The sequence below is a fragment of the Vicugna pacos genome, chromosome 1 (assembly GCF_048564905.1).
Source record: "Vicugna pacos chromosome 1, VicPac4, whole genome shotgun sequence".
NCBI lineage: Eukaryota > Metazoa > Chordata > Mammalia > Artiodactyla > Camelidae > Vicugna > Vicugna pacos.
In genome coordinates this window covers 58993722-59019330 of record NC_132987.1, presented here as the reverse complement: position 1 = coordinate 59019330, position 25609 = coordinate 58993722, and the positions used below count along the sequence as shown (strand labels likewise).

Genomic DNA, 25609 nt, shown 5'->3' with positions numbered 1-25609 from the left:
CTGAGGTAGGGAGAGACCTTGTTAAGCATGTGATCCTGAAATGGCCATTCTGAGATCCCCAACAAATGTCCAGGGTGCTCATTCAGGTGTCTGTCTTGTCTAGAAGTTCATCACATCCCAGCCCTGTCCAACCATAGTATGTCCATTCGGTTCCCAATCTCACAGTAGCTGTTCTATGCTAGGCTTGAGACGCCCATTCTGAGCATGTGCTGTCTATCCATAAACCCAGGACCCTCAAGGAAATTCCCACACAGACTCCTCCCAGTTGTACCACTTTCCTTTTCTCTGGCACCTTGCTCCAAAATTCAAGTCCCTTTAGCTGTCCCAGACTCCAGTTTCTGACACCACAGCTCAGAAAACAAAACAAAACAAAACACACAATGCTACACCAGCTTCACCTCTCCATTTCAGGGTTGAAAAGTGCCCTTGAAGAAAGCCAAGGTTAACATGGTGCCTATGCATTTTCCTCCTCTCAGAGATCAAAACCCTGCAATTCCAGTTAACAAGTGCTTGGATATTATGTCCAGTTTTATTGGTTTACATCAGGAAATTTAATTTGATCCCGGTTATTCTGACTTCATGAAAGTTGACTGAGGAAATTTTTTAAATTGGGAAATTTCATGTAGCAGAGACATATTTCCATCCTTAGTTGATCATTTTGGGGGGCCTTTAGAGTATTCAAAACGACTCTCCAAAAGGTATACCAATTAAACAATCAAAATACGGATATTTGAAAACATTCCTACTTTCATCCTTTTCCTCAAGAGGGAAGACAGAGGCCGAGGCCCCCGAGGAGCACATCCTCTTGCATGTGTTCGGGGTATTCAGCAGACTTGCTCTGATGTCCAAACTCAGTCATAGAGGAGCATTTGGTTACATACTGTGCACCTGCTTACTTCATAAGAGCTAATGGTGTTGGTAATGGAGAATTGCACTGTTCCCCCAGTACCTCCTCTCTATCTCTAGAACATTCAAACTTCTGGCAATAATTCTGGTGATAACAGTGAATTGCAGCATGATATATCCCCTCACCCACTGGCCTCCTAAATTCCAATTCCTCACCCCATCTCTATACTTGCAGGCTTCTGGCTGGAGGGTAAGTCAAATCGTGATGTGGTATTTTGCCTCCTTAGAAGGTGTTAAGAACCTGAAAAGCACTGCATCACTTATCTCAGATTGACATCAAAACCATCCTCTCGCAGAGAAAGAAATGGTCAGATTATTGTTGTGCTCTGTCAACAGATGACCAAACTGAGCCTTAAGCAACATAGCCATGATTAGCCTGTTACAGGGAAGAGAAACTCAGGACACATTATTTGAATCTCACAAATAAAGTGACTTTTTTCAACCTACTGTTCGGGCAACTCTATTCTCATTCTCATCTGAAAATTATAGAAAGCAAGGAAAGTGAGTAATACTCTAGATACTACGTTCAGCAGAGCTTTGTTGTCTTGTTTAATAATCATAACCTTACAGTGAAGGTATAATCAGTGTTAACTTACAGGTGATGAAACTGAGCTGTAGAGAAATCAAGTAACTTGTCCAAGTTAAAAACTCAGGGATTTCAATCTTTGTTTCTATCTGCCTCCAAAAATACGTTTCCAATACACTAAAGTTTTCACTATTTTGTGATGATATAAATTTAGCTTGTTGCTTTGCAAGATTTTGCAAAGAAAGTGTTAACAAAAAACCTTTAGTTTTAGAGAAGTTAGCGCAATAGTTTTCCAGCAAAAAATACCTCAAAGTATATAGACAAAGATTCCCATATCTGTAGAGTTTTTTTTTAAGTTATAAAATTAGCCTTGTTCTAGTCAAAGCAACCTAGTTTTTTTTTAATGCTTCATTTGAGATAATGTATTTTAGCATTTGCTTTGCCGCTTGTCAGGATGGAAAACAATGCTTCTCTTGCTTAATTTAATGTCATCATGTCTGACAACACAGTTGACAAAGCAACTGCTAATATTCCAGGGGTTTTCAAGTTCTGTGCATCTAAAGGCCACTAATAAAGTTAGCAAACTGGAAGCTTCACAGCTGAATATTCAGAGGTTAAGACCAAAGGAATTATGTGTCTCTCGAGTTGGTGGACACAAATTGTGTTGCAAAAAATCAAGTTTTTTATTCCTTTCTTTTGATACACAGCCCAATAAACAAGGTTGTACAGCAAACAGAGAAGATGCTTTTGTACGTTAAAAAGAATTTAGGTTTTGGTTTCTAATTGGAAAGGCAAAAAGTCAAAACAAGAGTGTTCTTTGTATCTAGCATATGTTTGAAATATTAGTAATTTTTATATTTCATAGGGAGAATCATTAGTCACAATTACTTATATAATAGCAAAGTTTATTTTCTCTGATCACATTTCTTTTACATTTTTGTTTTCTTAGTAATATGTTACTACCATTTCTTTTTGGTAGGTAAGCACTGTTTTTGAAATTACAATATTTTGTACTGACTTCTTAACTTCAAGAAATTATTTAACTATTTTATATGAATGATAAAGTTATAGAAGGTTTAAGTCAAAGGAACATTTCCGATTGCCTGGTTTAACAAACAATTCTCTTTTATACTTAGGGGAACTCAGGCTAAGGAGGAAAGTGATTATCCCAATTTGAACACAAATTAGAGACATACAGGAATAAAACTCCAGGTCTCATGATGTCTTTTCACCATATATATATATTTAATTCCAAGAACTGTTGAGAATTTGAGGGGAGTTTTAGCAGTCACAGTAACTACCTTCATAAAGCTTAAACAGGTAGTGTTAGATTGTGAAGGAGAAAACAAAGTAAAGGATTAGAACGTGACTGGAGGAGGTGCTAAATTATGTAAGGTAGTCAGGCGAGGTCTCAGATAGTCACACTTGGGCAGTGACCTGGATGGAGTGAGGGATCGAGCCATGTTAATAAGCTGCTGATGAGGTTTCGAAGAACAAAGGATGTCAATTGTGTAGGACTTGAAATGGTTTATGCGTGTTTTTGAGAAATCGCAAGGAGACCAGTGACTGCGCATTCATCCCATGGGTTATTACAGCCAGAGCAATAAGGAGGAAATGGAATCTGCAGAGAACTGTATGAAGACAAATCGTAATTGGTACCATTTAATTATATCAACTATACAGGATTATACAAGTTGTGTCTTCCTACTTGAGTTAGAAAGCATACATTTGGCAAATAAAGGTAGAAAGGAACAACAGTGGTTGTGACTGAATCACATAACATTCTTTACGCCTCAGAAAATGTGTTCCAAGCAGTTGTCACTCTAAAATGTAGAAACTTTTCAAGTTGTGGTGTCAAAGTTTTCTATGTAAAAGAAATAATCTCAAATAATTGTATAGGTGTTTGTAGGTATCAAAGAGCTGGCACATATGTAATTTGATCTTTATAGACTTATGAGTCTGTAGTAAGCGTGGCATCAGTTTTACAGTAGAGGAATTTGAGGTTCAAAGAGGTTAACTGAGGTGCCAAAGGTTGATGTGGCATTTGGAAAGTTATCAGTGGATAATAATCCAGAACTTTAGAGAATCCAAATGGTTTTCCAGGAAATATTTATTGTGCATTTCTTCATGTGTTGTGGGCAATTCTTTTTTTCTATTCTCTTTAGTTTATGTTTTGATGTTATTGTAGGAAATTACAAATGGTTAGTTTTAAATTAGGCAGTTTCACAAGCACTATTTAAAAATAAAACACCTAAACATGTGTGTTACATAAGGGACTGTGATAAAAAGTGAGTAGAATGAATGAGATGGAGAGAAGATGGAAAATATTTTTCTTGAATTAATTATGTGATCCAAAGCATTATATGTTCAACATGAACCAAATCTGTCTACAACCCATGAATGAATGTCACTGGTATGATATTTTCATTCATCATATGTTAGCTAATTGTGTGGGAAAAACTTGATTTTGAAAGAAGGACAATGATTTTGAGGAGTAATATTTGTCATTTTACTAAACCTTCACCACATTTTTTTGCCTCTGCTAATATGGGTTTTTTTATTGACAAATAAAACACATAAAGAAGTATACAAACTGTAATAGAAGTCAGTGAATTTTCATCAAGTGAACACACCTGTGTAGCCAGCACCCAGATCCAGAAGTAGATCATTGCCAGCACCCTGGATTCCTCCCCTTGCTTCATCTCAGTCATTTCCCTCCCTAAACAAAGGTATCACTATCCTAAACTCCACCACAATAGATTAGTTTTACCGGCCTCTGAGCTTTGTACAATTGAAATCATATAGTATGTAGCTGTCTTTTTTGTTTGGTTTATTTCGCTTCATATTATGTTGGTGAGAATCATCCACATTGTTGCTTGTAGTTTGTTAATTCCCACTGCTCTATAATATCTTATCAGCAGAATATGTTACATACTCATTCTACTCTTGATGGCCATGTGGGTTGTCTCCACTTGAGGGCCATTATGAATAGAGCTCCTATTACCATTCTTGTAATGGGGAGATTAGATAGATAAATAAGTTGATTGATAGAGAGGTTTCATTTGGGTATAAATCCAGGAGTAGAATTGTTGAATCATGGGATATACTTATCCTTATCAATACTGCCAAACAGTTTTTCAAAGTGGTTTTACCAATCTATTTACCATCATTTGTGTATGAGAAGTCTGGTTGCTCCATATCCATTTCAACATTTGGCATCATCTATTATCTCATTTCAGCTATACTTGAATGTAACCCATGATGAATTTTCCCAGCTTTATTGAAGTAGATTTGGCAATTAAAAGTTATACATCTTGATGATTTAATATATGTATATATTGTGAAATACTCATTATAATCAAACTAATTAACATAGCTACCATTTTCTTTCATTTTCTCTCTTGTTTCTCTCTCTCTCTCTCTCTCTTTTTTTGTTGTTGTTGTTATTATACTGTCTTATGATCCAGCAGTCCCAGTTGGGAATATATCCAAAGGAAATGAAATTAAGATCTTGAAGAAATATCCACACTCCCATATTTATTTCAGCACTGTTCACGGTAGCCAAGATATGGAAACACCCTAAGTGCCTGTCAGCAGATGATAAAGAAAAAAAATTTTATATATATATATATATATATATATATATATATATATATATATATATATTATATATATATATATACACACACACATATATATATATTTCAGCCTTAAAAAAGAAGAAAATCTTGCCATTTGCTACAGCATGGCAGATATTAGGCTAAGTGAAATAAACAAGATGCGGAAAGATAAATGTGTTGAATTTAGATTGGAATCTAAAATAGTCAAACTCATAGAAGCAGAGTAGAATGATGGTTACCAGGGACCAGAGGAGGGGGAAATCAGGGGTGTTGGTCAAGGAGTACAAAGTTAGTTGTGCAAAATGAAATAGTTCTGGAGAGCTAATGTGCAACAGTGTGACTGTAGTCAACAATATTATATTATATACTTGACATTTGCTAAAAGGGCAGATCTTAAGTGTCTTCACAAAATTTTTTAATGTAAGAACTATTGTCTCCACTTTATGAATGATAAAACAAAGATTAATCAAAATTAAATAGCACATCCAAGATCATACAACTGAAGAGACAGAGTCACTACTGTCACTCACTGCTGTCTTATCACTTGTTGTTGTCTTTGTTGTTTCCTTAAAACATTTTTATCGTTTACTTCAACCAGAATAAATTGAGTGCTAAACGTGCTGGACTTCCTAATAGATACTGATGAAGCAAGTGTCTAGGATGGGAGCAAGAAAAGCCATCATGATACAAGGCAAAGTACATTAAATACTAATTTTTTAGTAAACATTAGTATTTAAATACTATGAGAAGCTAAAAGAGGGCAAGTTCACAATTATCTGCAGTAACTGAGAAGAGCATTTGTCATGGCCTGTTAGAGAAGTAGAGAGGGCAACTTGAATAAAGTACAATTTGAGGGTTAGGAAGTGTGGACATGTCTAGGAATTAGTATGTGATGAAAACTCAGTGATAATCATGGCAAGAAATATAACATTTTATCCGTTTAATTATCAAATTCCTTAAATCTCTGTCTCCTTTTTCCTCATGATACTTACATCTAAAGGAGAATGTCATTCATATGGGGGTGGGGTGAGCCAAGACTGACACAGTCAGAGGCTGGCTCAGAAGATAGCATCTCATACTGTGTGGTGGCAGAGCCTAAGACTGATGGGAGAAGCCAAAACCTGTGTAGGATCTCAGTGGTCTAAGTGCAGAGAGAAGAGCAGGAAGAGATACGGGAGACACATCAAGGCAGAACACGAAACTATGAAGCTGGGGATCAGAGAGAAGAATTCTAGAGAGAGTAGACTAGAATCAGATGGATGGGGAGAGACTGAAGGGAGTCACGAGTGGTGGCCTTGGGCTTAAGTGATGTTCCAGCATTCATTTGTCATCTGGAATGAAATGGGTGGGTGTCCTTAACTTTCCAAGGCAAGGCTAGGATGAATAGGTCTTTGGAATGTGAAGAATTGGTCGTATAATGACGTGTACCATGCTAGAAGAACAACAAAACGTTGTGCAAATGCTGCTTAAAAAGTGAGTGCTCAAAAATAATTTAAAAGCACTCTCAAAAGTTGTATTCATATTCTATTTAAATCAACGTCAGTTTAAGTAGAACATATTAAAGATTTAGAAATATGTTAGAGTAATAAATGTGAGAAATAAACCTAGCGTTTCACATGTCTACCCACATGATGTGCATATGGGGATGTTTCTATTTCATCAACAAATGTTTCTGTAAGCTTTGCTAAGTACCTACATTGACCTGAGCGCTCAGGATTACAGCAATAAACAAATACCATTTATGAGATGCAACACAACTGCTAGTTAGTTTTACAAAAGGGAAGAAATCCCTCCTTATACTAGCTACTTAGTCTTGTCTTCATTATACACCCTGGATTGAGACAGTCTAGGATTTTGTCACCTTGGCTCAAAGCCTGCCCATCTCTATTACACATTAGATTTATTGTCAATCTGAGCGTACTTTTATAACCTCAGAACCTCTTCTGAATATAGGTGATTGCCCAGGTCTTTGCCAAAAGCTTTAGATGATTTTTTAAAATATATGAGTATCTGTTATTTGTTTTGGCTATAGTGGAATCAGTCTAGGATAGAGCTTAACTTGTGGTATAGGGTCCTGGACCCTGGGGTAGATGTCATTGTGACAAAAACACAGAATTCAATGTCTAGGTACATGGTTGATTTTATTTTTCTTGCTATAAGGGAAAAAAATGTAAGAATAATAGTGTGTTAGAATTTTTTGTAAAAATTCTCTAAGTTTACAACGTATGTCCATAGCCATCATCTTATATTCCTTAAAATAACTTAGTTTACATTTGAAAAATAGGAAAGTCAAAGAAGCTCAACCACTTACCTAAAGTCCCACAGCCAAAATGTATGGATCCAGAAGCAAACCCCGATTTTCCTACTCCAAGTATAAGACTTGATTTCTCACTACACAAATAGAGTGATAACAGCAAATGTACTGTAAATACTTTAATGCCCAACTTTTTATTGAAATTGTGAAAATATGGTAAAGGTTGCACTTAGCATGATTATCCACGCTGGCTCAGTGTTCTTAAGGTTTTCCTCGCCATTTCTGGGAGGCTGCCTGTGCCCCGTAGAAGTGCCTACACTAAGCTCTTGTCATTTTTCCCTCCTGAAATGTTTTTCCCTTGGTCAGGTGTTACCAGTTGCCTCATTTCTGAATTCAGATCCTGCATAACTCCTTTATTTTTATTTTTTTATTTTTAAATGCCTTTGGCTTAAAATTTTTTTAATTTTTAGATTTAAAAAGTTTTCAAAATTTATTTTGGTGGGGGAGGTAGTTAGGTTTGTTTATTTATTTGTAATGGTGGTACTGGGGACTGAACCCAGGAATTCATGGATGGTTAGCATGCACTCCACCACTGAGCTACACCCTCCCCGCTTGCATAGCCCCTTTAAAATATTAAATGGAATACTCCATGTGATAGCCCCTTTAAAATATTAAATGGAATACTCCATGTGACTTTTTATATCTGATTATGACCTGGATGCTGCATCTGGGATCCCCATTTACCGACTGAGAAGTTCAAGGCTCCATCTGTACCTAATGCTGTTCCTGGCTCCTGCCCCCAGGACTACAGTCCCTGCCCAATATTCTGGACCTTTGTTGTTCTAGAGCAGACTTTAAACAGTCTTGAAACTAAACAGAAACCTAGGATTTCATCAGTTTATTAAACAAAAGTAATTATACCTGGTAGATGTGGTTTTTATGATGGTTTACCTCCAATCGACAGCGTGATATCGAAAATAGGTTTGGTTCAACTGTAAGAAAGTATCGTGTGACATGGGAAAAGGTACTGAACCAGCAGCCTGGGGCCAGGGTTCTAGCCCAGGGTCTGGGTCTCCTCTAACACCCCGTGACTCACAAGACAGTTATTTCACTATCATGGGCTTCAGTTACTTTTTAAAATAAAGGCAGCAAACTGAACTGTCACTAAGCAGCTTTTTATCTATCTCCAAATTTTCATATTTCTGTGAAATAATATTTTTGAAGTTCACCTGGGTTGTTACATGAATCAGCACGCCATCCTTTCTTATGGCTAAATAACATTCCACTGTATGCCTGTGTCACATTTTGTTCATCCATTCTTCCATTGATGTCAGAATAACACTGCTATGAATGTTTGTGCACAAGTTTATGTGTGGACATGTGTTTTCACTCTCATAGGTGTATATCTAGAAGTAGAATTGCTGGACCGTATGGTAACTGTACATTTAACCCTTTGTGGAACTGCCAAACTATTTCCCACAGCTGCTGCATCATATACATTTTCACCAGCAAGATATGAGGATTTAAAGAAACCACTTATTATTATCCATCCTTTTTGGTATGGCCATCGTAGCAGATGTGAAGTGGCACTGCAAAGCCATTTGTTTCTTTGATTCCTAAGCCACTAAGCTTACTTAAACTGAGAGTACTCTGTGACATCATACTTCTATTATCAAAATTATTATTATTATTGAAATACTATCACTACTATTATTATTTTAATGTCTACAACCACCTTTTCATTTCCTTTCCTTTCCCATTTTTTAAGCCTCATTTTTTTTTTTGCTTATAATTTTTGAGCCATTTAAAATCAACGGAGTCCTTCCAGTAGTGCTTTGTACCCTTGAAGCCCTTCATCAGTTCCTGCAGATGCATCCCTGTAGCTCTCTGCAAGTGAAGCCAAGGGATTAGTTTGGAAGAACCACCTCCAAGGACATGGTTTCAACAGCTTTAGTTCCGTGTAACTTAACCCCAGGTGTAACTGCATTAAATCGCTGGGGCCTTTCATTGAAAGGGTTACAAGGAAGAGATTCTCCCATTACGTGGTGAAGATGACTGTGACTCTCATGAATATGTTTGACATGTAGGATTCTTACTTGTAGCTGGAGAAGACGCTGTCACATTTGTTTTTCTTCTGCTTCTCTTGGAATGGTAGGAATTTCTTCTTTCCATGAAATACATTTTGTTCATTTGACATGTTAGGATTTGATTTGATTGTGTTGATTATAAAATCTCATTGTAAGTCACTAAACAAGACTCAGGCAGAAGAGGTGAACCTGAGGCAGTGATTGTGAAACAATAAATGTGAGTTCTGGCATTGACGCTGTAATTTGGTGGTTGTTTAACTTATAATCATCTCACCGTTTGGTTGTCTCACTTATCAAATGATGGAGGCGAGGTTGAGGACTTTTGAGGTTCTTTCTTGAACTAAAACTCTCATGCTGTGTTTCGTTGGAGATCATACAATGTAATGGTAATATATTTTTTTCTTCTACCTTTTCCTGGGTATTTTTGCCTGAAATTTTAGTTACTAATTAAAAAAAGATTTCAGAGAAAATAACGGGAAAGTTACTAACATTAAGCAAAGTAGTGTATTGGTGATTGCATAGAACAAGTTTTGGCTGTTTAATAGATTTGTGAGCATAGAGGGGAGCCCCTTCAAAAGCATCTGCTGAGCCTGTGTGTGCTGCGCTGTGTTATATTTTGATTCCCAGGGGTACATTTTGTATGCTGCGGGCCACTAAAATGCACAATGGCTGTTCTCTTAAATTTTACAAAGCATTATACTGAGATCAGAGTTTGGACCTGGGCACAGTCTCGAATGATATTAGCCCAGGGTGTGATTCAACCCTGAGCAGCTGGTTCTGTGGAGTAAAGTTTGTTTAGAAAGGAAATCTTGTTTCTTGGCTTTGTATGCTGAATCTTGACAACCGAGTGTTAACAGAGATTACATGCAATATTGCTTATTTTTTCTTAGCAGACGACCTATATTTCAGGCTCACTGGATTTAGGCAGTTGCTGGTTCATTATTCAATCCTTTCTCTCTTCTGTGTTCTTTCTTCCCTGCAGGATGTTTTCACTCCAGAGTGCAAATTTAAGGAGTCTGTGTTTGAAAACTACTATGTGATCTATTCCTCCACACTGTACCGTCAGCAAGAATCAGGCCGAGCATGGTTTCTGGGACTCAATAAAGAAGGTCAGATTATGAAGGGGAACAGAGTGAAGAAAACCAAGCCCTCATCACATTTTGTACCAAAACCTATTGAAGGTATGAGACAAACTTCTCTTCTTAATCCTCCATCTGTGTGTTGATGCCAATTCTGTCCCTTGTCCTGTCACTCAGCAGAGATTGTAATGCAACAGATGAGAACAAAGATTCAGAAAACACAGTAGTACTTCTTCCTCTCAAAAAAAAAAAAAAACCTATATTACGGATACTTGGCACTTAGAAAATAACTGATTGAATATACAGGCTAGAGAACTTGTCAAAGCAGAAAAATAGTGATATTGACCATTTGGAATGAATTTCCTTCTTTATTGAACACAATAATTTAATTTCTCAGGCTGCCCTCTTGAAAAACCAATAATACTATTATAGGGCTTTTAAAATTTTCACAAGGCTTTCAGAAATATGTTTATAGTCTAATTGCTACATTTTTGTGAACAAATCTGAGAACATAATGAACAAAATAATACATTAATTTTTCTTTGTAGTTTTAAGGAAAGAAAATAATATTCTATTTACTGTAATCAATAAATGTTACCATATTAAATTTTATCCTTCTCAACTGAGCCTATAACTTGCCCTCCCTTGGTCACTTAATATAGTGGCCACTTATTTAAAATTGATCAGTGGGATAAATAATTTTATGCTGAGGAAACCCATCTTTTTGGCAACTGGTTTTCTAAGTCAGATGAGAATATACCTTGTGGATGATCACATTTACTGTATTCAGTCAAGATTTTTAAAACAGGCTAAGAAGGCAGCAGTGGTCTAAACATTAACCAACATAACGCTCTTCTCTGAAAGTCACATAAACCATTAGATCAGCTTCCTTATGGAAAAAATGGGAAAACTGAGACAGTGCATGGCTATTCTGTGACTTAGCCAGTGGGTATAAAGACAGAGAAGGACTATATGCTCCAGAAAACTTTATAATATTCTTGAAGATATGAAATATGTTTACTAATGACAATAGTGTGACGTAAAAAGTGATGTATTATGTGTTGCCGGAAATGAGACTGGGATTTAGGGAAAGAGCTATCACTTCCATCAGAAGGAAGACACTGGAAAGTTGACATTTAAACCTACCTTCAGAGATAGTCAGGTTCAGAACATGTGAAGTGAGAGATGGGGTTTAGGTAGACGCAGACACTCTGGGTGCAGGATGAGTCAGCTACTAAAACTATTGCATCATTTTTATTTGTGCATTTAAGTGGACTTCTTGTTGTAATAAAAGTAGTACATGCTCATTAACAATTTTTAGAAAATTCAGGAAAGTATACAGGAAAAGTAAAAAGTCCGTGTGTTTTATTTTATTTATAAAATAAAATGTTCCTTTTATGAATAACACATTTCATACTGAATCCCACACTGCCCCCCAGAGAAAAGGAAACACCTTTAACCTGCCCTCCTAATCACGACTTCTGTCACACTTCGGCTAGCCAAACGTTTTGGGTCTGTGTGATCATGTATGCATTTCCAAGAGAAATGTATACAATTACCATGGTCCTAGTTTGAGAGCTGCCTTAATTCTACGTATTTGCTGCATTTCAGTCCAAATGTGGGGAAAGACAACTAGACAGTCCAAGCTGTACACGACAGAATTCCCAGGTTGGTTGTGTACAACACAAAGCCCGTGGAAGAGCAGCTTAATCATACAAGGTTTTATTGCCTCACAAACCAAATCAAGAAACCCACTGGCTGAGTCCATGGCTTCCCAGTTGTGAGGGACCTCGGCTCTATCCAGCTTTGAGTGCCACTCTCCCCAGGATGTTGTACCACTGTGCCTGGCACTCTCAGCACAGCCACAGACAGTGGCCCTGCATCTGCCCTTATCCCCATGATCCATCCAGCATCTCCATCCCAGAGAGCAGAAGAAGGGGTGAAAAAGACGGAGGCAGAAGTGTTGTGCCAGTGTTCTCTTCAAGATGATCCCTGTTCTCCATACGATGTTTACGTCCCACTGACCACAACTCAGGCACATGGTCACACTTAGGGGCAGGGAAGACTAAGACTGTAGTCTTCCTCCTAGAGGGCCACACCACAGGTAAGTGTCTAGTCATTTGGGGAGAATGGCAGGTTGGGGTTGGGACAGCTAAGAGCCCCTGCTTTACCCTTGCCATCATCGTAACTTTAGAGTAGCTCTGATTTCCTAATTTTCTTATGGAAGCTTTTGGTTGATTGTTTTGTTTTCATTTTTCTTATTTACTGATGCTTTAGAATGACTTTACTTTTGTTCTGGGGGGAAAAAATAGTCCGTTCTAAATCAGGTTCACTAATACTTGGATTTACTTCCAAGGCTCTTTGTCTCTTTAGATTGTGGGAATGAAAGCTTAGGTGTGGAGTTTATAAAACGTGATGAGAAGCACTCCCGAAGATGAAAACAAGAACTTAATTCAATTCAGACCAAAGGCCTTTTATCTCCCTAGGAACGTCTTTGTGTCTTAGAGAGCAAAGGTAACTTTTCTGAGCAATGTTCGCTAACAGCTTTGAAAGTGCTCACTTTGTACAGGTGTTGTGCCAAGCATGTATCATTTACGGCCCCTTTTATTTTTCAGTCCATTTCTATGAAGTAGATTCTGGTATGATCCCCATTTTACAAATGGAGAAAGTAAAACAGAGACATTAAGTAAGTTGTCTCAAATCAAGCAGCTTGTAGTGGCAGAGTGAGAATTCAAGCAGTGACCTTCGGACTTGAGGGATCAAGTGTTTAATCTCCAGGAAGACTCCTGAGGTGGTCTGAGGTCTGAGATGTAACTTCAGGGTAGCCTAATAGGACCCTAGTCAATGCTCCTGTCTTCTCTCCTTTTTCAATCCAGAATGTACTTGCTCCTTAGAAGAAAAAGTCCTTTCTGGTTCGTGGAGATCTTCAGTTCTCATACTGTAACTGATTTGACATTGATCCATTCTCTTATATCTCATCTGTATTTTGATATCAATATCCTAATATTACAATATTATAATACGAAAAATATGAGCAATTAAATAGTGATTCTCCATGCAGTTATATTGCTGGTTAACCAAAAAGACTGTCAGTTATTTTAGTTTTTAAAGGAATTTTTGTAAACCTGTGAGCCCGCCTCTGTTACTGTTACCACCAGAGCCCAGTGCTGCAGACAGTGCATGTCCCCCCTCCCTGGTGGCACTGGCCCCTTATGGAGGAAAAGTCAGAGAAGGGAAGGCTTGTTTTGTTTTTGTTTTTCAAGTAGCTTTGCCTTTTCCCCAGTCCTGACAGTGGCATCATTTTGAATGTCAGGATGCCCCAAATTAAGCTGTGTCAGTGCGAGGATCTTTAAGTCCTGCACTGGTTCCATGATAATAATAACCCACCAGCCCCCTTTCCGACACGTTTCACCCCCCCTCCTGTGTTTAGAACATAGGTGGGGTTAATAAGAGGTTGCAAGGGCATCTATTCAGACAAATGGATAGACTTGATATTTAAAGCCATTACCACGTACGTCGCACATCAGCCTTTACTCACCCTCCCCTGGAATTGAAGACAACAGCGCAGTCTTCATTACTCCCAATTTTGCCCTTTCAGAGCATTGTTCACACCACAGATAAGCAACTCCCCCTGATTTAAACTGTCTTGATGGGGACCTCCCCCTCTAGCTCCCCAGGCAGCAGCCACATACTCTTTGACAAAGAACAGGAAACAGTCTCCTCCTTTTCTCCTCCCTCCTTGTTCATGGAGCTCATTGCTTAGCTCCTGCAGGTGGCTGGATATTCAGAATCTAGTTCCATCCCCTCTAAAAAGAATGTGCTCATTCCCCAAAATTTAACTTTCAATAACTTAATCCTGGAGAGAGAGATGCATTTTGTCAAGGAAAATTAGGAAATAGCAATTGAGAGCCATTGCTACTGAAATCTTAAACTTGGACTAAAGGAACATTGACCAGTTTCTACCAGTTTATTTTCTAGCAGGGATACGAGACTAACACGCACATGCACGTGTGCTCCCTCACACACCTGTAGGGCAGTTACAGATTATCCATTCGTCTGTGAGGACTGTTGTTACAACTTAGTAGAACCTGACTGAAGTCCCAGTGGTATAATGCAGATCATTGTTTCCCGAACATCAGTATCAGAACCATCTTGAGTTGTCTTAAAAGCTACCAATTCTCAGATCAAATCTCCAAAATATTCTGATTTTATTGTCCAAGTGATTTTTGATGACAGCCGGGTTTGAGACTCAGTGTTCTAGACTTAATTTGGTGTTTCTTGATTTATTTTGATCAAATCTGGCCATAGGCAATTATTTAAATTTATTCAAATTATTGTGATCCATATTTTGGACTAAACCTAATGTAACATAGAGGAAACTGTCACTCTGGCACCGTGGAATTAAATATATTAAACATGTTACATTTTTTACCTTTTTCCTACTACTGTTGGGATGGTTGTACTTCAGTGCTGGGTTATATTCCTATGTGGAGTTAGTAGAGGTAATACCAACTTTGGACCTAATTGATCACTAATAAAAACAAAAAACAAACAAAAAAATTGATCACTAATAAAGAGTAACCTGACAGAAATCAATTAGTCAAAGACAATCAAATGTCTAATTCTTCTGGTAAAATTTATTTTCAGTGATTTGCTAAGTAATTTTGAGAAAATAGTTTATTTCTTCAATCTAAGTGATCTCTGGAAATGCAGTTGCTTATAAATTCCATCTATTTCACAGGAATAATATGAAGATTAGACATTGTAAGGAAGTTGGATTTCTCAAATCTGTCAGTCAATGCAAGGTGCCTTTTTCATTTTCCCTCAGATATTTGACATTGTGTTATTGTGTTACGTCCTGGAGAAAGGCTGTGAGGTGTGGTGTTGAAGAAAGCATTAGAGACAATGAAAATTGATTTTGGAAGGAAAATAATAATCTCTTCAAAAACTATGTAATGAGACACCAAAGAAGTGAACAAATCAGGGGTCCTGATTTTGTAAAGCTCCTGTTGGGAGGATACTATGGCAAATTATTTTGATTTTTTTTTTCAATTGACTGGAATGAGAACTAGATGGTTTGTTTTCCAGAATCCTCTTTTGGACCCAACCACACTAAAAGACAAAAACAGAAAGATTGGGGGGAAAGGTACCTTTGCTGTCCCTCATTGTCTTCATTATAGAAAAGATAATAGTAACTCTCTCTCTCTCTCTCTCCATCTTTTGAGTTTGGGATCTCCACCAGCCTGTGACACCTTCTTTTCCTCAAACCAGTGTAACTCATTCAAGGCGGCTTTTTCCTGGCTTTGAATTTAGTCTTTAATAAAGCCCCCCTACCTTTCCCTGACACATTGTCCTTCCATGTCTGTCTCTCTCTTGCACACAAATACTGCTTCTGATCTCTCTCTAAATGAAGATACAGATCTTTTTGCTCACAATGTCCCTTAACTCTTTTAATATTTACAGCATACTGGGTGCATTCTTTTGGCAATACATTGCTTCTGAACCAGCACTTAATGTTCTCCTACAGTTCTAAAGAGATTCCATGTGACATTAATTAAGGTGTGAAATTGCTTCCTGTTAATTGCCCACACCCTTCTATGATCTGCTATTAAGACAATTAAATTTCTTTAATGGTACATTAACTAGCAGAGCTATCTAACCTTTCCTCTTCTTGGAAATTACAGAAGGCCAAGGAAAATTTGATTAAATTGGTGGTAATAAAAAAGATTAGTCATATTTTATTCTTCTTGGGTGGAAACTGATATAGGATGGGAGTTCTTTATAACATGTCAGTTATGAACTTTATCAGAAACTGGAGTTATCTTGCCTCCATTTGGAAAATATAATCTGTCAGCCCTCCTCTCAAGTTTCCCAATTCTCTATTTCAGGATAATGTTGACACTCAAAGCTTTACACTTAGGTCCTTCATAGCTATCAAGACTTCCCATTTTTTAATGATTTATAAGAATCCATCAGTGGTATAAAAATAATAATTAGTAGCAGTTGTACTACTTGACATTTGCATGATATGTTATTATTTTCAACATTCCTCCCTAACAGGAGTATCACTTGATAGTCGCTGACACTTTGGGAGAATACAGATTAAGGTTATCATCTCAGTTTTAAATATGAAGAAACTGAGTTTAAGAGAGGTGATGTAACTCACTCAGGTCCACACAGCTAGAAAGATGCAAAACTAAGACCAGAGTTATCTTTATCGAAAATGCTGGTAAAGTGTCCAATGAGCTGCTAATGAGGCTTGACTATTAGGGTTGGAACATACATTCAATAGTGACTTGACAGGAGTGATTTCAGTGGAGTAGTGGGAGTAAGACTAATTGGAGTGGATTCAAATTACAACAGCAGATAAGGAAAAGAAGAAAATAACATTAAATGACCCTTCTGAGGAGTCCCGTTACAAAAGGAAAGTAGAGAAATGGGGAACAAATTGGAGAGAAACATGGCGGTTGCATGGTGGGGCTGGTTTGTTTAAAGCTACTACAGCATGTTTCTAGACTGATGGGGAAAAAGTGAAGATTGGCCTTATAGCAGAGAGGGTCCCTGAGTAACACTGACTACAGGGGATGGGATCAAATACACAGGTGGCAAGTGGAGGGCGAGGTTTAGATGGGGACAGGAAGAGGTCAAGTATTGTAACAAGCAGGGATCCAGAACACGTGCGAGCAGATGTGGGCAGGTTGTAACTTTTGTGGTGGAAATGTGAAGACCTTGTCTTCTGCGTCTCTTTTCTAAGTGAAATACAAAGGTGGGAGCTTATTGACAAAAAGGAAGGATGGGCAGGAAGGATAAAAGGGGAGGGAGAAAAAGAAAAGCAGGAAAGAAGGCAAGCCTGTTACCCAAGTCTGAGGAGGGTCTGAGGCAGTTTTCAAAGTGTGAGGAGGAAAGAGGTACCGAATAGTCACTTGGGAAGAATGGGAGAGGGAAGTGGCTAGAGGAATGAAGTAGGATTCCAGAAAGCGTTGAGTGCCCCCAGGAGGTTTGGGAGTCAAGATTTTGACTGAGACCAGGCAATGAAGTTTTGTTTTTCTCCAGACACATTAAACCATTAAACAGGAACCCTGGAGCTAATGACACCTGAATTTGAATGCTGATTCTACCCTGTGTCACTGCACTACTTTGAACGAACTATCCTTTTTGTTCTTCAGTTTCCTTACTTGCCAGAGGGATCAATAAAAGTATCTACCTTTTAGGGTCATTTAAAATAATCTTAATATGTACAATAGCCAAGACATGGAAACAACCTAAATGTCTATTGACAGATGACTGGATAAGAAGATGTGGTATATATATTACAATGGAATATAACTCAGCCACAAAAAAGAATGAAATAGTGCCATTTGCAGCAACACAGATGGACCTAGAGATTATCATATTTAGTGAAGTAAATCAGAGAAAGACAAATATCATTTATATGTAGAATCTTAAAAAAAAAGTTACAAATTTTATTTACAAACCAAAAATAGACTCATGATCAAACAAACTATGGTTACCAAAGGGGAAGGGCAGGGGAGGGATAAATTAGGAATTTGGGATAAACAGATACACATTACTATATATAAAATAGATAAACAATAAGGACCTACTGTGTAGCACAGGGAACTATAGTCAGTTTCTTGTAATAACATGTAATGGAAAAACTGAAAATAGTATGTATATGTATAACTGAATCACTTTGCTGTATATCTGAAACTAACACTGTAAATCAACTGCACTTCAATAAAAAATAAAAGAAAATATTAGTCTATATAAAGTGCAGATATAAAGTGCTGAATTAACATTAGCTGTGGTTTTGAGGACAGTGGCTACTGAGACAAACAATACTCATGCAATGGTACCTGGAACCTGGTTTATTATAGTTGTTTAATTTATAAATAACAGCAACTCCTGAGATTTCACTTTTTTAGACTTTTAAGAAAGGCATTATTTTAGTTTAAGTTTTCCAAGAGGAATTTATGACACTTAAAATAAAAGCGGTTATTGAATAGTAAAAGTTGCAAACAGGGTCTCCGAGCTATTATAATAGCAAGAAATGCCTGCATATTCTGATAACTGCATTTGCAACAGAGGTACCAGTGAAAAGAATGTAATAGAAAAATATTAAATGGAAAGCCTGCCCTGGAAAGACCCGTACCTAACCTTACAAAGAAAGGATGGATTTATTTTTAATAAGACTTCAAAGCCCAGTTATATATATTTGGTCTTTTTCTTTTCTAATGGCACAATCTTGCATTTAAAAATAAAGCAAAAAAAAAGAAATAGAGCAAATACTGTATCTTATTACAAAGTTGGTAGCTTATGGTCATGTTATGAGCAAGCGGAGCATTTTATTTGTGATAAAATAATATCACAGGACTGCAGGGCTTTCTACAGAAATATGAGCCATGCATCTCAGACAGCTGTTAAAATGACAGCCTTCACTGTGTCAAGTCACTCAGTGAGTAGTGTCCATCGTATGGGTGTGTTCTGTTCACATAACGCGTTGAACCGGGGATGCCAAGTGAATGCTACACCTTAAAGTAACACATAATATGGGCTATGTTATTAGGAACTTCCACTTGGCCTTGTGTCTGTGAATGAAGAAGAATATGCTCTCATCAAATCTCTACCTCACTTTTACTTTGAAAGCTGGGATAAATCCCTCTGCTTCAGTGTGCTATAGATCGAGAAGTGTCAAAACATGAATAAAAGGAAACATCCAGAAGCAGAAGTGGAGGAAGAAGAGGGGAGAGGGAGGGTGAAGGGGAAAAGGAAGAAATTGAAACATATATCAGAATAGAGGGAAAATAGAAAACTGATTTGAGGAAAGAATAGTAACGAATCATTCAGAAATACTTCTCTTTTCAGAGCATGATTTCCTTTGACCATTTATCCAAAACTATTATGATATCGCACATGTTAGAGGAGCAATAGTATTTATTTCAAAAATATCCTATGGGTGAAAAAAGAGCAAGTTTTTATTTTTTAATACTCTAAAGAGGAAAGAGCGTAAGAATGATCAGGGCAACCCAGAATAGCCAGATGAAAAAGTAACATTGATCATGAGGGTATGGCATCATCAAGACACTGAACATTCTTGAAATCTGGATATTGAAACTTTCTTGGAAGAAACAGTGTAAGATTAAATCGGAAAGAAAGAGAAATCAGTTCCATATCAACAGCTGGCCATCAAATCACGCCCCCTGAAAACGATGTCTGTATCACAAGCACAGCCCACAAGGTCCTGAATGAGACAGTTAGATAGTAGCATCCCAAGTTGCAGTCTGAGGATTTGTTTCCAGTTGTTGAATCTGAGTTTCTGTGAAACAGTTCTGGGGAGCTGGGAGGACACAAAAGATAGGACATTGGATTTTTTTGTCTGTTTTTTTCACTTTATTCTCAATCTGGAAATTACTCCTCATTGAAATAACTAGATTGTCAACTTTGCTCTTACAACCATAATGGGCCAGAATGCATAAAACAGAGCTCTTGGGAAGGAAGTACTAAACCACAAAGAGATTTTTTTTTAATTCTAAAGCCTAGAATAATAAATCTATTTTCTAATGAAATGATAGCTTATTGTAACAGAAAGTGGTAGACAAGCCCCTTCGTAAATATCATTTCAGTTCTTTGAACTACTGCAAATCAAGAAACTGGGGTTCTTTGCAAGTGCTAATAAGGAACTGATTATTAGAAAGAAAAAAAACTTAATCTTGCACGGGATAGGAATAATTTGAGAAACACAGTTTTGGTACTACGGAATTTATGTAACTATTGAAGATCAGAATCTGGACAGTTCCCTAGAAATGTTTCTTAAAGATTTTTCAAAATTGCTTAATAGTATATGATTGGAAATTAATACCAGAACTCCAAATTCTAGTAGTGGCAGCTGTAAAAAATGCAATTAATTTTTACTGTACATTAAAGTATATAGGATTCTCATATGTGGGATTAGTAATTCTTGTTGTTTGTTTAGTCTTCTGAAGTGTTAAACTAAGCTCCCTACAAAAGGATAGCCCTTCTCAACATGTTAGTGAGCTTAACCACCTTTCAATTGCAGTCAAAATAATGATACTTAAAATATGTTAGATATTGACTACAGTTGTCCCTCAGTGTCTGCAGGGGATTCGTTCCAGGAATCCCTGCAGATACTAAAATCTGCAGATACTCAAGTCCCTTATAAAATGACATAGGAGTATTTGCAAATAATCTATGCACATCCTCCTGTAAACTTTAAATCATCTCTAGGTTACTTATATTACCCAATACAATGTGAATGCTATGTAAATCGTTGCCAGAGCAGGGCAAATTCAAGTTTTCCTTGTTGGAACTTTCTGGAATTTTTTATTGACTAATTTCCATCCACAGTTGGTTGACTCTGAGGATGCAGAACTCACAGGTACAGAAAGCCAGCTGCATATTAGGGAAGCAGCAGGTCTCATACATAATGGTGCTTCAGCCAGGTTTGTTCCGAAGGAATTAAGACAGTGTTTGCAAGGCATCAGAACAACTCATAAAAGTTTGAAACGCTGCCAACCATTTCTTATGTAATCTGTGCAGTACAACTGAGTTTGACTGATTCTTCTTGACTAACGTGACTGGCTGTATTCATGTCATGTAAACATAGTTAGACGTTTTTCCAGGTAAAGAGATTGAATAATACATTTTTCCCTAGACACTCATATACTTGATGGGCATATTATTAACTGTTCATTCACTGTCAAATTAAGACTGATATATATCATGATCATGATTTAAATCCTCTGGCCTGGAATTCAGGAGGTCTGACACAGGTTAGCCTGTCAGTCTCATCCCTCACCACCTCTCAGTTTTACCCCATTCTGCCAACAATCACTGTTTCTCTTATACGACCTGAACTTCATCTCTTCATTCTTACCAGTGCATCCATTTCTCTGAACCCTCTGCATCCTTCAAGACCAAATCAACATCAAAGAGCTACTTTATGTACTCGTTTCTATTTAGTTCTGCTGTGGCCCCGTCTACCCTGTGATTTGTGTGCACGTCTGTGCTCTTCTTTCTTAGCATTGAGCTCCATGAGAGCAGGAATACAGAGGTCATTTCTTGCAGTTGCCAGAGAATCTAGCAGACCGCCTGACAGAGTAAATATGTACCTGCTCAGAGAATAAATGAACAAGTTATTGCTGAAAGAAATTCATCTTTGGATGTTAGTCAGCAAAAGAGTAATTGGCATTTGGGGAGAGAAAAAAATGAAAAAAAAAAGAATCAGAATGATATAGTATTAGTTAAGCCATATTAAAAGGATCCATAAATGTTCTGTGAACCAGTTCATCCCATCAAAGAAGTCCAGGATACTCTGCCTCTCTTAAGTCTACATATGGAGGTCAGGTCCATTCAGTTCAGGAAGTTTTCTCAACTCTCCTCCCCATCATTTAGTAATTGATAGCTTTAGCTCTAATCAAGGCACTTCTCTTCCAGAGAACAGCAAATCCTTCTAAAACAGCACTATGTATGGAAAAATAATATGAGCTACATATGTAATTTGAAATTTCCTGGTGATCATATTTCCAAAATAAAAACAAGCATGAAAGAAATGTTACTAACATATTCAACTTAGTATATTCAAAAGATTGTCATTTCAGTATGTAATCAATATAAATGTTATTACTGTGATACTTAATTTTTTGTGTGGCCTTTAAAATTCAGTGTTTATTTTATACTTACAGCACACCCGAATCAGGACTAGCCACATTTTAAGTGCTCAGTGACCATGTATGGCAAAATGGATGCTGTATGAGGTAGCTCAGTCCTAGGATGCTCTCATCAGATTTTCCTATCCTCTCACCAATGCTGTCTATACCTCTTCAATATAAGCCAGTTCTCTCTTAGTACAGTCCTAAGACTAGTATTTTTGACTGTTGGGGAATTGGTGGCTCTTCCCATGCAAATAAGATATCTCTGGCTTTAACAGTCACTTCCTTGTTTATAGTTTACACTCAGGGTATTTGTTCCTGTAATCACACACACAGAATTATGTGTAATTGTTATGTTGTATAAAATACATTCAACATAAAATTTACCATTTTAACCGATTTGAGAGTACATTTTGGCGCCATTAAGATATTCATGATGTAGTGCAACCATCACCACCCATCCATCCCTGAAACTTTTTCATCCCCAACTGAAACGCTGTACCCGTTAAGTTTTTACTCCCATTCTCCCTTCCCTCAGCCTCTGGCAACCACTGTTCAACTTCCTGTTCCTATGAATTTGACTACTCCTGATATCCCACATATATGGAATCATAAAATATTTGTCCTTTTATGCCTAGCTTATTTCACTTAGCCTTAGGTCCTCAGGGTTCATCCATGCTTGTGCCAGAATTTCCTTCCCTTTAAGGGTCAAACAATATTTCATTGTATGTATATATGTACCACATTTTGCTTATCTGTTCATTGGTTGATAGAGATCTTGGTTGCTTTCACCTTTTAGCTTTGAACACGGGTATGCAAATATCTGTTTACATCCCTGCTTTCATTCCTCTTGGGTATGCACCAACAGTATAATTTCTGGATCATATGGCAATTTTACGCTTGATTTTTTGAGGAAGTCATCATATTACTTTTCACAGTGGCTGTCCATTTTTAAATTCCCACCAGAGATATACAGTGATTCCAGTTTCTCCACATACTTGCCAACACTTGTCGTTTAATTATTTATTTCTATAATAGGCATCCTGAATTTGTTTTCATTACCACTTTTGGATGACCTTAGGAATATGTTGTAGAGGTGAATCCAACTTGGATCTAGATAATTAATATATGGAGAGAACTTAAACATTCTCTGGAATAAGGCGATCACTGGTACCACTTATTTGATGAACTGTTCTTCTGCTTTTATTAGGAGCCTTTGACTAGGCCCTGGAGTCCTGTGCCCCCATCTGTCTCTGCCGCTACTCTCCCGCTGACTTCAGGGCAGTCGCTTAGTTTCTTTTATATTTAAAAAATGGCAATAAAAATTTCTTACCTACTTTATTCACCGAGTTACTCTAATTATCAAATGAGTTTATAATGGCTTTGAACTTCCATTTGGGCAGGTTTTGTCATTCCTCAACAGGATCCAGGAAAATCTCCACAGTCAGATGCCAGCCTGGGTTCTGTACTAGGATCTTGTCGCTCTGATCATTCAGTGCCTGAGAAGAAAGAAGTCCAAGACCCAGTTAGGGTTAAATAAATGTAAAATCCTGTCTGCTGGTACAATTCATTAAAAGACAATTTGCCTATAAGAATAAAAAATAAAATGACTTTGAACACTCTGAAGTAAGAGCCTTTTTGGAGGGATGAAAGGTTTGTTTAAGACATTATTGTTGTGGTTATCATACACATCACAGTGATTTGGGTTTACACTTTGGACTTAACAGTACACCATATAGAACACTTACGCCTTCTGTTTTCTGCTTGTATTTTGTGTCAATGTTTTATATGTGCCATTCTGAATAGCATAGTTACAGAGCGTTAATGCAACTATCAAAGGAATTTATATTACTTGAAGGAAGTGTTTTGTCCTTCCTTTCTTTGCTTTCTAATTGGATCATGCTTTTTAAATTACATTTTAACTCTAAAATTTGATTGAGATTCACAGCCCTTGATTGTTCAGCTTCTCAAGTTAGATGGTGTTACTGACATCCCAGAGCCTGTAAGTACCAATGAAAATTAAAGCCCAAGAAATCAAATTGAATCCATTGATCTTATTACACTTAATTTTCCGGCTAAGGTAGATAAGCTAGTTTTTTTTCCAAAACCCAGAATTTTATTACTCCATTTAATGAAATATTAGAAGATTAGTGATTGGATGGTCCCAGAAGAAGGGCAAAGGGTACACTTTGCTCTGACACTAGTGGCTTTTGTTCTTTTTCAAAGACTGAAAATTTTTTAGATGCCAATTTGGAAAACTCTCTGGGGGCTTGATATTAGGATGGCCAGTAAGGTTAAGTTATTAGGAAAATTATCTGCAATGACAATTATAATGGCAACATTGTGTGTTACCATCACTTAAGTATTTTATGTGTAAGTGAGAAACAGCAAAAAAGAGATAAAAGTTAAAAGCAAATGTCTTGGGTAGAATCCACAACATAAGGAAACTCGAAAAGAAATTGCAACAATAAGAAATTCAGATACAAAAATAATAAAATATGTTATTTAATGGAAATTAAAAATAAATAGTCTTCAAGTACCTCTAAGTTAAAGTTTAAGAAATTTGCAGGTCAAAATCTATTGCATTTTTTTAAGGTTTTTTTTTTTTCTTTTTTTTCATTCTTTGAGACTGATTTAGCAGTCCATAGTCAGGTCTGAAGATGTATGGGTTTTCACAGTCAATTAGGTGGTGGAGTAGGGAAAAACTGCTTTATGGCATCATATAAATAGCTTTCCAATGGAATCACTTCATTACATCTTCTGAGTTCCCCTGTGCACTAACCAGTTATAAATAAATGGCTGGCTAGATTTTGTACATATAAATTTATTCTTTAATTTGGGAGATTTTAGACTCTTTGCCCATAACAGAAATACAGGTGAGAGACATTAGACTTGCGGAACTTCAAGATTTCAATAGGGTTTTACATTAGGATCTTCTGTCTCTTGTAAAAGAAAGGCAAAAACTTGAATGACCTACTGGCATCATCTGAAAATTACAGAATCAATTTTTCTGAACTAGTTTCCTCTTTACACTTTGTTAGTTAGGCCAAAGGCAGTTAGTCCTTTCGGGATATTGGAGGGGCCACTCAGTGCAAGAATTGAACTATTTAAAAAATCTCATTTAAAAATATGTATGTATGATAATTGTGCATGCAATACTTAACAAACATGCTTTTATATATATTTTGTATGAGCCGCAGTGTGGTTTGGGTTTTGCCAGCATCAGCATCTCATTAAAAAAAAGGCACTTATTAAAAGTGTAGAATCTCAAGCCCACTATAGACCTTCTGAATCAGAATCTGCATTTTAACAATGTCTCTAGGTGACAGAAATGCACATTAACATTTAAGAAGCTCTACTACTGAGACGTGGGAGAGACCTATTTCCTCATCACTGAACTAGTCTGAGGAGAAGCTTACTTGTATCTTAACTCTCTTAATCCAGTTTTGGGTTTAGAATATACCTTCA

General features: G+C 37.1%; 1 protein-coding gene across 6 annotated transcripts in view; it reads left to right on the top strand.

Moving 5' to 3' along the window:
* Nucleotides 1-25609, top strand: part of FGF12 (fibroblast growth factor 12) — a 502610-nt gene that overhangs the window by 473664 nt on the left and 3337 nt on the right. For 3 of the 6 annotated variants that reach the window (XM_072962847.1, XM_072962838.1, XM_072962825.1), the window contains exons 4-5: nucleotides 10376-10574; nucleotides 23545-23767. In XM_072962847.1, the coding sequence (XP_072818948.1) occupies nucleotides 10376-10574; nucleotides 23545-23681 (336 nt within the window). In that variant the 3' untranslated portion in view covers nucleotides 23682-23767. Of the gene's footprint in view, nucleotides 1-10375; nucleotides 10575-23544; nucleotides 23768-25609 lie in introns of those variants that run through there. The other 3 variants (XM_006200956.4, XM_006200955.4, XM_006200954.4) reach the window with 1 other exon arrangement.